General features: G+C 43.7%; 1 protein-coding gene across 1 annotated transcript; it reads left to right on the top strand.

Moving 5' to 3' along the window:
- Positions 1-9,709: 9,709 nt before the first annotated feature.
- Positions 9,710-12,112, top strand: RPL37A (ribosomal protein L37a). The gene is made up of 4 exons (XM_019976444.2): positions 9,710-9,820; positions 10,185-10,313; positions 10,878-10,960; positions 11,990-12,112. Exons 1-4 carry the CDS (start codon positions 9,818-9,820, stop codon positions 12,051-12,053), a joined length of 279 nt encoding a protein of 92 aa, XP_019832003.1. The 5' UTR covers positions 9,710-9,817; the 3' UTR covers positions 12,054-12,112.
- The last annotated feature ends 591 nt before the right edge of the window (positions 12,113-12,703 follow it).

Consider the following 12,703-nt stretch of genomic DNA (forward strand, 5'->3'; position numbering starts at 1 on the left):
CCATTATCGATTTGCTGCTCCTGACTTCCCCACAGGGTCAGAGCTCTTTGGAAAGTTCACCTGAACACCTAAGCTTAAGGGGCATGAGATGCTGCTTCTGTCTTTCTGAGGGGTTGTGGGATTAGCAGCTGAGGCTGCACCTACAGGTTTATCCTGCCACTGAATTCTCTGCTGGGGCCCCAGATCTCCATGAATAATCAGGACTTTGGTTTCCTCATCACCCACTGACATAAGAACTACTTGTGGTTGTCTGGAGAAAATCCAGGACCAAAGGCCTGGGAGAGAACTCCTGCCTGGGCTCTCCCTTGGGCTACCTGAGGTTGTCTCACACCATCTCACTCCCAGCTTTGCACTTTATTTTTTAACTTTGCGAGCTGTTCCACCTGACCACATTTGTCTTTAACAACAAGTAATCTTGTTGGAAGCTTCCAGAGGACAAATGGTCTACCTAAATTTTACTATCATTTCCTCCCAAACAGGAACTTAAGTATTTTTCTAAGAGTGATTAACATAGAGCAGAGGCCGCTGTTTCATCGCATCAGTTCAGTTGCTCAGTTATGTCCGACTCTTTGGGACCCCACAAACCACAATATGCCAGGCCTCCCTGTCCATCACCCCTGAAGTCCATCCAAGCCCATGTCCATTGAGTCGGTGAGGCCGTCCAACCATCTCATCCTCTGTCGTCCCCTTCTGCTCCTGCCCTCGATCTTTCCCAGCATCAGGGTCTGGAAGTGAGTCAACTCTTCATATCAGGTGGCCAAAATATTGGAGTTTCAGCTTCAACATCAGTCCTTCCAATGAACACCCAGGACTGATCTCCTTTAGGATGGACTGGTTGGATCTCCTTGCAGTCCAAGGGACTCTCAAGAGTCTTTTCCAACACCACATTCAAAAGCATCAATTATAGTCCAACTCTCACATCCATACATGACCACTGGAAAAACCATAGCCTTGACTAGACAGACCTTTGTTGACAAAGTGATGTCTCTGCTTTTTAATATGCTGTCTAGGTTGGTCATAACTTTCCTTCCAAGGAATAAGCGTCTTTTAATTTCATGGCTGCAGTCACCATCTGCAGTGATTTTGGAGCCCAGAAAAATAAAATTAGCCACTGTTTCCACTGTTTCCCCATCTATTTCCCATGAAGTGATGGGACTGGATGCCATGATTTTAGTTTTCTGAATGTTGAGTTTTAAGCCAACTTTTTCACTCTCCTCTTTCACTTTCATCAAGAGGCTCTTTAGTTCTTCTTCACTTTCTGCCATAAGAGTGGTGTCATCTGCATATCTGAGGCTATTGATATTTCTCCCGGCCATCTTGATTCCAGCTTGTGCTTCCTCCAGCCCAGCATTTCTCATGATGTACTCTGCATGGAAGTTAAATAAGCAGGGTGACAATATACAGCCTTGACATACTCCTTTCCCTATTTGGAACCAGTCTGTTGTTCCATGTCCAGTTCTAACTGTTGCTTCCTGACCTGCATACAAGTTTCTCAAGAGGAAGGTCAGATGGTCTGGTATTCCCATCTCTTTCACATAAGCTGTATTAAGTCCCTTCATGAGCAGCAGTTCTGGAGAGCCAATTACATCACTGCATGGCTGTTGTCCCAGAGAAGGCAATGGCACCCCACTCCAGTACTCTTGCCTGGAAAATCCCATAGATGGAGGAGCCTGGTAGGCTGCAGTCCATGGGATCGCTAAGAGTCAGACACAACTGAGCGACTTCACTTTGACTTTTCACTTTCATACATTAAAGAAGGAAATGGCAACCCACTCCAGTATTCTTGTCTGGAGAATCCCAGGGACGGGGGAGTCTGTTGGGCTGCCGTCTATGGGGTCACACAGAGTTGGACACGACTGAAGCGACTTATCAGCAGCAGCAGCATGGCTGTTGTCCATCTGCAGTGGACATGTGAATGATGCAGATATGGAGAAGGACAGGGTCAGTCGTGCACCAGGGGGCCTGTTAGGAGCTGGCCCAGTGGGGACAGAATCTCTGTGAAAAGAAATGCTAACAATCCTACAGTAAATTTGCCCATGTGATTTTTGCTGTCCTGGGAGCTCATTAGTGAAAACAATACAGTCTCTTCATTAAGGACAAATTGCTGAAATGAGTCGAGACTCCGGAAGCAAAAAGGTTTGGAATCATAGTCAGATCCTGAGTTTCAGAAAGAAGCATTTCTCCCCAGCGTGTCCCAGTGCCTCTCCTTAGCCCCTGCACGATGCCCTTAAATCACACAGCTTGAAAAATGTTAGGAAGCCCTCTCCCATGAGTCTGTGGACATCCACAGCTGCTGCTGTTTGGTCAAGTTCTTTCATTGCTTAGGACCTCATTTCCTGCTTCCATTAATAATCCCTTCTCACTCCAGGAATGTGGCTAGGATACGAGGGGTACGCTTCAAAGTAAAAGTGAATGTGTAGGTGATTCTGAAACATACAGTGCCAGTTGGAAGAATCACTTCCAAATCAAATTAACAGATAACCTGCTGCATTCATCCCAGGGCCTGTCTTTGAGGTACTTCCAGGTGTCAGGTCAGTGCCTGCCAGTGGGAGGGTGCTCGAATTTGAAACCATTCTTCCTTTGTGGTCTTAGTATCAATAAGATGGCCTGTTGAGCCACTATCTGAGGCCTCCAGTTAAACTTCAGTTTCAGCTACTCTGGAGAAAAATTCCCCCTCCCCCCAAGATGTCTCTGAAGTCCTCCAAAGCAAATTTCATTTACCCCATGCAGCCTATATATTTTAAGTTATACCTCCCCAAATGTATCTCTGAAATGCATTGAGATCTGTCCAGCCATTTCTGTGTGATTCAGTAAAAGATATTTGGACTTATTTAGATAGTGAATACCTTTGGGTTTAAGGAAGGATATCCACACTAACTTCTTTTCCTCCTTCACTCTGCAGTTCAATCCAGACATGCACACCACCATCCACCATGTTTTCTGGAAATGTTCCAGTTGGAATGAAGAAAATCTGGGGGCATCTCATCCCACTCTTGTCCCCACCAACAGTGTTCCCCTTAAAGGCCCTCTGCAGCTGTCTCTGCCTCTCCTCACCAGGTTGTCAAGTGAAGTCTGGTTCCCTGAATGACCCTGGTTAATTTCTGCCTCGAGGGCTGGCATCAGGAAGACTCTGAGAGGCAGTAAGGAATCCTGCTGGCCTCAATCCACTTGTGCATGAATTAATCATGTCTTTTCCTACTTGGTTTCCCAGAAGCCTTTTTCTAGGTCAGAGGGAGAGCTGAGAAACAGCTGGAGGTGCCGTACCCTCACTGCTGACTCTTGGGTTTTGCCTTATTTGTGCATTCTTATCTATTGGAAATGATGTTTTCTGAAGATCTTTTCAAGTGAATTTTAAACTGCAAAGGGGATGAAAAGAAGTCCAATCTTATTTTTTCATCCTATTCTCTGACTTCTTACCAAGTTCAGGATTACAAGGTTAAAAAAAGGTTTAGAAGCTTAAGGAGGATTCACTGACAGTCTCTCATACCTAAGTTTTATTTTGGTGGTGTGTTTTCCAAGGGAAGGGGGTTTCTCCAAGAAGAAAATGGATTCCTTATCATAGCAGACAGCATTGAGAAGCCTGTGAGTCACAGTCTTTGGGGTATTATAACACCCTCTGCCCACATGCTCCCTACCCCAAACCATTCAACAGATACATTGAGTACCAGGCACCCTTATTCTTCCTTCTAATGTTTTCTGGGGGGAAGGTAATGAAATAGAATATGCAAAAGAGTTCATGAAACAAATTTACAATTTAACAAAATATTATAAAATAAACACCCGTGTAACCATGACCCCAAAGTTGCAAATACAATACCTTCTAGAAGCTTTATTGTTTTGCTATTAATGTTTAGATCGACAATCCACCGGAAGTTTATTTGTGGGTACAAGGGGAGACATAAGATCAAAGTTAATTTTTTTCTATATGAAGATGCAGTTATCTCTGTACCACTTATTGAAAAGCCTGTCCCTTCATCCACTGCTCTATTCATTATTATAAATTCTATGTAAGTATTAATCTAGAAATGTTTGAATACAAAAATGAAAGTCCTGCATCCCCACCCTACTCCCAGCCCTATTTCCTAGATGTGATAACTCTTTGGGATAACTCAACAATTTGGGATGAAGCCACTGGTAACTTACTCCCTACGCAAACAAATCTGTGTAAACATACATAAAATTTGTTTTTATAAAAATTGTATCAAACTCTTCCTACTAGCAATGGCTCCTTTTATTATACATAACATATTTGGCCATTGTGTCATATTGATCTCCTTTATCCCTTTTAAGAGTGGCCAAGTAGGGACTTCCCTGGCAGTCCAGTGGTTAAGACTCTGAGCTCCCACTCCAGGAGTCACGGGTTCCATCCCTGGTTGGGGAACTAAGATCCTACATGCCATGCGGTAAATGTGGAGAGAGACGGGAAGAAGGAAAGAATCCATTTCAGACACCCAATTCTTCCCAGGTGTCCAGGCCTTGGCAGCCTTGCCCTCCTCTTGCTGGTCAGTTCCTCAGAGTCGAGCTGGGCCCGCAGCACTCTCAACAGTCCTGTGCAGACTTCACTTTCATCTGTGGCCACCAGTGAAGAGTGAACAAAGAGCTCTTCAGGCACAAAGTGAAGAAACAACCAGGGGCCCAGGACTCCAGGATGAGCCCTTTCTGTCTGCATCGTGAGATGAACGTAGGATGTTGCATGCACCTCAGATTTCTTTCAAAAATAAAATGTTCCATATGCCCCCAAGAGAACTGGTTGATGAAACAGCTAAAAGCACTCTTCTCTAGAAGCAACTTTTATTTATTTTTCTAAAAGCAAAAAGTGAATTCTGTTGGCTCTGGTGGAGTGGGAGTGACTCAGCAGAGCTTTTGATGGAGACTTTTACGGGTACACATCACCATTAACAACCCGTACACCTGATGGTCCTTTAATGGGGATGAGATTTACAAGCCCACAGAGAAGATAAATTGAGACTCCACACACAATTCTCTGAAGCCACTTAGAGCTGATTTCATGAGAGTGCTATTTGTACATCCTCAAGCTTGCTATTTAAAGAGAATTGTTTGGTTTTGAAAAAATTGCTCTGAACATGAACAATTTCCTCTTATAATGGAGTGTCTCATTTTCAGCCACTCTACTGCATTTCTACTTATGCATTCTCTCTTCTCCTGCTTTTTCTCTCTCTATCCCTCTGAAGGTCAGAGACAGGGGAAGCTCTACAGAAGATGGGGTGGGAAGTGGTAAATGCACTAAAAGATGATCTAAACTAAACCCTAGACCCAACCCAGGGGAGCTCACCTCAGCTCAGGCTGCCCCAGTGCCAGGCTGCCTGTCCTTACCCAGCTCCTGCTTGACCTAGAGGCACAGACTGGAATAGCTGGAAGAGAAGGACTGGGAGACTGCTTGTTTTGCTTCTTTTTATTTTTTTGGCTGGGCCTGACCAGAGATTGAACCCAGGCCACATCACAGTGCAAGTGCTGAGTCATAACCACTGGCGTGCCTGCTAAGTCGATTTAGTCGTGTCCAACTCTTTGTGACCCTATGGATCATAGCCCGCCAGCCTCCTTTGTCCATGGGGATTCTCCAGGTGAGAATACTGGAATGGGTTGTCATGACCTCCAAGGGACCTACCCTACACAGAGATCAAACCCGTGTCTCTTGCATCTCCTGCATCGGCAGGCGGGTTCTTTACCACTAGTGCCACCTGGGAAGCCCAAGATGTCACTTTCACTGGTGGCTCAGATGGTAAAGAATCTGCCTGTAATGTGGGAGACCTGAGTTTGATCCCTAGGTCAGCAAGATCCCCTGGAGAAGAAAATGGCAACCCACTCCAGTATTCTTGCCTGGAGAATCCCATGGACAGAGGAGCCTGGCGGGCTATGGTCCATGGGGTCACAAAGAGTCGGACACTTCTGAGCGATTAACCACTGGACCACTAGGGAATTCCCCAGTGCTTGTTCCTCAACAGTCCTTCACCAGTCCCATTTGTTTGCAATATATTTTAATTTATAGTTTTCCGGAGGCAGGGCATAGTTTGGGTAAAGAAATTTCCAGAAATCATCCCCCAAAGGCAGTGTGTTTCTCTTCTGAGGGAAGAGAGACTTATTCCCTTGGCCCCCTGCCATCCTTCATCCTCGAGGCACAGAGAATGTGTGAATGGAGCCTCTGGTGAAACTGAGGGATGCTGAGCACACCCTACTCCATTGGTGGTACCCATGAGGCAGGTAGCAATAGCCAAGACTTTAATAGTCTCATTGTGTTCAAGCTAAAGAAATTAAAGAGAAAAGAGATGGGCATATTTTTAAGGTAAAAGTAGAAAACAAATCTGTTGTAGTTCCTTGAGTGTGGGAGGACAGAAAATAGGACTGATAAAGCATCAAGAGATATTGAAATCAGGTATCATCATCTCAACAATAATAACCATCATTTAGAAATGCTCACTAGGCACTTCATAGAAGTTACTTAAGCTTCTCTGGTGGCTCAGAAGGTAAATAATCTGCCTCCAATGCAGGAGACCCAGGTTTGATCCCTGGGTCTGGAAGATTTCCTGGAGAAGGGAATGGCTACCCATACCAGTATTCTTACTTGGAAAATTCCATGAACAGAGAGCCTGGCGGGCTACATACAGTCCATGGGATCACAAAGAGTTGGACACGACTGAGTGACTAACACTTTCATTTTTCAAGAGCCTTAGACGTCGTTATGGTATACTCATTTTGCAGCTGAGGAATCAGCTCAAATCTTGTGACACAGTAGAAAGAGCACTGGTCTGGAAGTCATTCATTGGCTCTATGACCCTGGGCAAGTCCCTTGGCCTCTCTGGGCCTCAGTTTCCACTTGGAGCTATAAAAAAGCTATAAAGCCTTTTTTAGTTCTAACATAAGTGGATTGACCTTGAAATGCAGAGAAGCCCAGACAAATAAAAATCCCCTTAAAAACTCATCATCAACATTATACCACGCAAGGTACCATTTCCCTACGCAACATGTATCCATTACTACCATCATGCCAGGCTCTGTGTTCAGTCCTGGGACGCAAAGGTGGACAACTGAGGCTCTGTTTTCATGGAGTTGACTTGTGATCTTGGCTTGTGGGCTTTTTTTTCAAATAGACTTTATTTTTCAGAAAAGTTTAAGATTTATTTAAAAAAAAAAATTGGGGCCTCCCAGGGTCCAGTGGCTAAGACTCCATGCTCCCAGTGCGGGCGGCCCAGGTTTGATCCCTGGTCAGGGAACTAGATCCCACATGCCGAAACTAAGACTGGTACACCCAAATAAATTTTTTTTTTTTTTTAAATGAAGAGTAACTTCCCTGGCAGTGGTTAAGACTTCTTGCTCCCAGTGGAAGGTGGGAGGAAGGTTCAAGAGGGAGGGTGGGTATATGTATACCTATGGCTGATTTATGTTGCTATATGGTAGAAACCTATGGTTTTTCCAGTAGTCATGTATGGATGTGAGAGTTGGACTGTGAAGAAAGCTGAGTGCCAAAGAATTGATGCTTTTGAACTGTGGTGTTGGAGAAGACTCTTGAGAGTCCCTTGGACTGCAAGGAGATCCAACCAGTCCATTCTGAAGGAGATCAGCCCTGGGTGTTCTTTGGAAGGAATGATGGTAAAGCTGAAACTCCAGTACTTTGACCACCTCATGGGAAGAGTTGACTCATTGGAAAAGACTCTGATGCTGGGAGGGATTGGGGGCAGGAGGAGAAGGGGACGACAGAGGATGAGATGGTTGGATGGCATCACTGACTTGATAGACGTGAGTTCGAGTGAACTTTGGGAGTTGGTGGTGGACAGGGAGGCCTGGAGTGCTGCAGTTCATGGGGTCACAAAGAGTCGGACACAACTGAGCGACTGAACTGAACTGAGTGGTAGAAACCAACACAATATACAACAATTATCCTTCAATTAAAAATAACTAAATTAGAAAGACAAAAATAATAAATCTTTGTTAGTGAAACAAAGGGAAAAAAAAATTCCATGCTCCTACTGCAGGGGGTACCAGTTTGATCAAAGGAACTTGATCTTGGGGAACTAAGATCTCAAATGCCAGTGCAGAATGGCCTAAAAAGAAAATTGAAGAGACTGTACACGGTTCCCATATACTTTTTAAAAAACCCAGTTCCCTCTGTTATTAACATCTTACATTAGTATGGTATATTTATTATAATCAATGAACCAGTATGTGCATGTGTGCTAAGTCACTTCAGTTGTGTCTGACTCTTTGCGACCCTATGCACAGAGCTTGTCAAGCTTCAGGCAAGAATACTAGAGTGGGTTGCCACGCCATCCTCCAGGGGATCTTCCCAACCCAGGGATCCAACCTACGTCTCTTATGCCTCCTGCATTGGCAGGTGGATTCTTTACCACTAGAACCATCTGGAAAGCCCCCAATGAACCAATATTTATACATTGTTATTAACTAAAGTCCACAGTTTATTCAGAGCTCTTTAGTTTTTACCTAATGTCTTTTTCTGTTCCAGGATCCCATTTTACATTTACATTCATGTCTCCTTAAGCTCCCCTTGACTGTGATAATTTCTCAGACTCTCTGTTTTCTTTATGATCTTAATTTTGTAGGACACCTCACAATTCGCATTTGTCTGATTTTTCATGATTGGACTTCGGTGATGGGTTTGGAGAAAGACCACAAAAGTAAAGTGCCACTGTCGTTGCACCATATCAGGGAGACATGCTACCTCCATGATTTATAACTGTTGATACGGACCTTGACTCGGCTTTGCTGGTATTTGGCAGGTTTCTCCATTGTGTGGTTACTCTTTCCTCGCTTTCTCATATTGTGCTCTTTGGAAGGAATCACCCTACACAGCCCACAGTTAAGGAGTGAGGAGTTATATCCCCCTTCTTAGAGAGCAGAGAATCCACATAAATTATTTAGAATTCTTCTGCAAGAGTGAGTTGCCTCTTCTCCCCCATTTATTTATTTATTCAATCATTTATTCACATCAGCATGGACTCATGGTCATTTATTTTCTACTCTGGGTTAAAAATCAACAAAACTTGATTTTTTTGTTCAAAAATTGCCAGACTTATCCATTGGGAGTTCTTTCAGCTGGTTACCTTATCTCTTTGACATAGCTCCATCACAGCAGGGTTTTTTGTTTTGGTTTTTATGCACTTCCTTACTTTCTGGCACTACAACACTCCAGGCTCATCTTGCATATGTCCTTCAGCAGTCCTGGGATCGTCATTTCTCCAAGGAGTCCTGGCTCCTTTCATTGTAGAATGATATTAGAAACCAAGATCTGAGTGCAAGGTGTACACATTTCTAATGGACTTAGAAATTTTTTTCCAGTTATAAATACATACTAATTTTAAGAGATAATTAGAAAAATGCAGAAATATATAAAGACAAAACTCAGTTTAAATATCCTCACTACCCACAACCACAGGGCTTGCCGCTACTAGAAGGCATAATGTAGAAAGCGGTGAGATCTGAAATCATATTTTAAGCACTTCTCTAAGTGCCAATGAGTGAGCAAATTACTTAAAATCTGAATCTTGTCTATAAATGGAGGAAATCGTACCTCCTTTGCAGGATTTCGTGAGATACATGAACGATAATGTCGATATGTGAGAGAGCTTCTGCTACACAGTTTGTCGCTACAATTTGTAAATCACCGTATCTCTGTCAGAGAGGCTTCCGACCACACTACCCTGGAGGCACCGGAGTGAGAAAACTTCCAGACCATAGAGTTCAGTTCCTATCTGGGCCTCGCATACACCACTTCCTGGTGTCGGCCTAAAACCGCGCCTGCGCACTTTCCAGCTTCCTCTTGGGCTCGGATCTAGGTTGCGTTAACATGGTGAGTGTTGTTCAGGATGAGGCCTAAACGTCTATCCGCTTGCATCTGCCCCTTTTTTTGGTTTATTTGCCCTAACTTGTCTCTGCTCGCCCGCTCTGGCCTGCGTACCCTCGCCTGTCCTCTGGGATGCACATTAGGGCGGTTTGGCGGGGGCTGGCGCGTCCAGTCTGGGTTCACCGGGTGCTCCCGGGGCACCAGGCCCACCGTGGGCCCTGGGTTTACGGGGATAGGGTGGGGAGAGTGGGAGAGCGAGGTGGGCAGGTAGAAGAAAGGCGTGTGGAGGCGCCGGAACTTGATGGAGAGGCGAAGTCCCCGTTCCAGAGTTCTAATATCTCTGTTTTCTGTCTTAACTCATTCTTAACAGGCTAAACGCACCAAGAAGGTCGGAATCGTGGGCAAATACGGGACCCGTTATGGTGCCTCCCTCAGGAAAATGGTGAAGAAAATTGAAATCAGCCAGCACGCCAAGTATACCTGCTCCTTCTGTGGCAAAGTAAGATGGTCTCTGGACGCGAAGGGACAAGGGCGGGATGGTTTCTTTCCGAAACGGGTCCTCTCTTGAAGGAAGTTCGTAGAAGTTCATAAATAAGTTTGCTGGTTCTAAGTTGTTGAGCAGTTAGCTGCACACACCGTTGGGGACCAGTTTTGAGGTAAGAGTGTTGTTTATATCTTCGGGCTTTGTGAAACGCTTTTCCTTTAAAGAAAACCATTTGAGAGCTAAAGGGGGGAAAATTATTTGACAGCCCCAGCCTAAGTCAAACCTCCTTTGTGGAATATGGTTCTGTCAACTTTTGTCTGCTGGTGTTGCTAGAGATTTTTGTTTACTGTGTGCAGAAATACTGTTTTTGGAAGTGGGGAGGTCATTCACATACTTGGTTGTGTCACCATGATGAATGCAAATTTTGCACCAGAGACCCTGAAATTAGAAGGAAAAAAAAAACATAAATAACCTCACAAAGTACACTAGTTCTAGCTTCCTAGTGTTATTAGACACCTGGATGTTTGTAATATAAAAGGCTTTTCTTTGGTCATAGGAAAAATTGATTATCTTTTGCAGACCAAGATGAAAAGAAGAGCTGTGGGCATTTGGCACTGTGGTTCCTGCATGAAAACAGTAGCTGGTGGTGCCTGGACCTACAAGTGAGTCCGTTTCTTTACGGTGTTTGAAAGTGTGGGCCATGTCAAAATTCAGGTTTGTGGCTGGATGGGCTAATTTTAACAGATCTGTTAGCTGGGCTGACTCCTGAACAACACTTGTATGGCAGGCTGTTTTTGTAAAAATTAAGAGGTCAGTTAGCTTATTGCTGTACATGTGAGGCCATTTGGCCAACACACCTTTGCTGTTCTAAACAGTATTGGTTGAGGTGCTTCCACTTTGTGACTGACAAGGGCCAAGTGATAATTGCAGAGATAAACTTCTTTGTTGGTTATTGATTATATTGGACTTTATCCAATTTTGGAAATCCAAGCCCATCCTTGAAGGCCTCTAATCTGGAGATTCATTGCTAAACCTGAAGGCTGACATGGTTTCCCTTTAGCCAGCTTATGAACTCGTGCTGTCCAATACATTAGTCACATAGCAAAATGATTTGGCTAGTGTAGTTTAAAATTTTGGTTTTTGTTCAATTTAAAATTGAAGCAGTGTAAAATACTGGAAAATGTTGAAATGATGTGGATATATACATATATATATATATATATATATATATATATAAAAGCACCTTGGGGTTCTCTGTGGACAAAAGGGAAAATGGAGTGTGCTCTTGGTTGTGATGGATAAACGAATTAGCATTCATCTACCACATGAGGTGGAGTGGTTATGTGTTTTTCAGGTACAGCGCCTGAGTGTTGTAGGAAAACATTGTTTCATCATCTCCACAGTGTGCTTTAGTCAGCTGTGCCGCCTTAGACATTGTTTCCTTGATAGCTCTCATTGTGCCATCGTGTAATTTATTAGTTTCTTCTGACATTCTGTCCATTTCTTGTTAGTGAGTGTAGTCAGCCTCTCAGTCATTCCTGCTCATTTCATGCTCTCCTGTCTGTGAGCAGTCAGATGCATGAGATGGCCAGTAGCTGTCGTCGCTGGGGTTGCACTGTGAACGTGAGGCGTGTCCTCATCTGCCACTCTGCATGTGACTAGTTTGGAACCAACTTTGTTTTTCTTTGCAGCACCACCTCTGCCGTCACAGTCAAGTCCGCCATCAGAAGACTGAAGGAACTGAAGGACCAGTAGAGGCGCCACCATTCGATACCCTTGCTAGCCTATTAAATGGGTTAATTTATCTAACAGAATTACTTTGGCGTGTTAATTTTATTGGTTAGACGTTCTTATTTGCATTGCGTTATTTTTGCTTTCTAAAATAAGAGCTTAATTAAAATCCTTTAAATTTTTCTTGGGAAAGCATGCTGAGGTGGGTTGTAATCCAGTTGCTTTTTTTTTTCAGTAGTCAAATGATGCATGACATAAAATTATGAGCCTAAGTCTGTTCTTGATAGACTTCTTTGAAGTAGATTGGTCCAGAAAATGCAATTTTTAAATCACAGTTAATATGTATTTTTTAATATTTTAAAGGTTAAGATGACATATACTGCCTGTTAACTTGTGGTGTTTTGTCTGATCACACATTGCCCTTATTTGAAATGTTTGACCCAGGCCTTCAGGAATGGGATTTTGGATTAGCATAGGGAGGTGAATAAGCATTCATTGGCTGTGGTTAAGAAGCACCAATTCCACCAAACTGCCTGGGTAGTTGTATGGTTACCCTCTTCTGCTTCATTTGCTGAACAGTGCTTGATAGTGGAATGGAGTATATGATGGAAGCTGGAATTTCTAATTTGGAGTCTTAACTGAAGGCTTTTGTGTTAAGTTTGCTTGGAATTTGG

This window comes from Bos indicus, chromosome 2, assembly GCF_029378745.1.
Source record: "Bos indicus isolate NIAB-ARS_2022 breed Sahiwal x Tharparkar chromosome 2, NIAB-ARS_B.indTharparkar_mat_pri_1.0, whole genome shotgun sequence".
NCBI classification, from domain to species: domain Eukaryota; kingdom Metazoa; phylum Chordata; class Mammalia; order Artiodactyla; family Bovidae; genus Bos; species Bos indicus.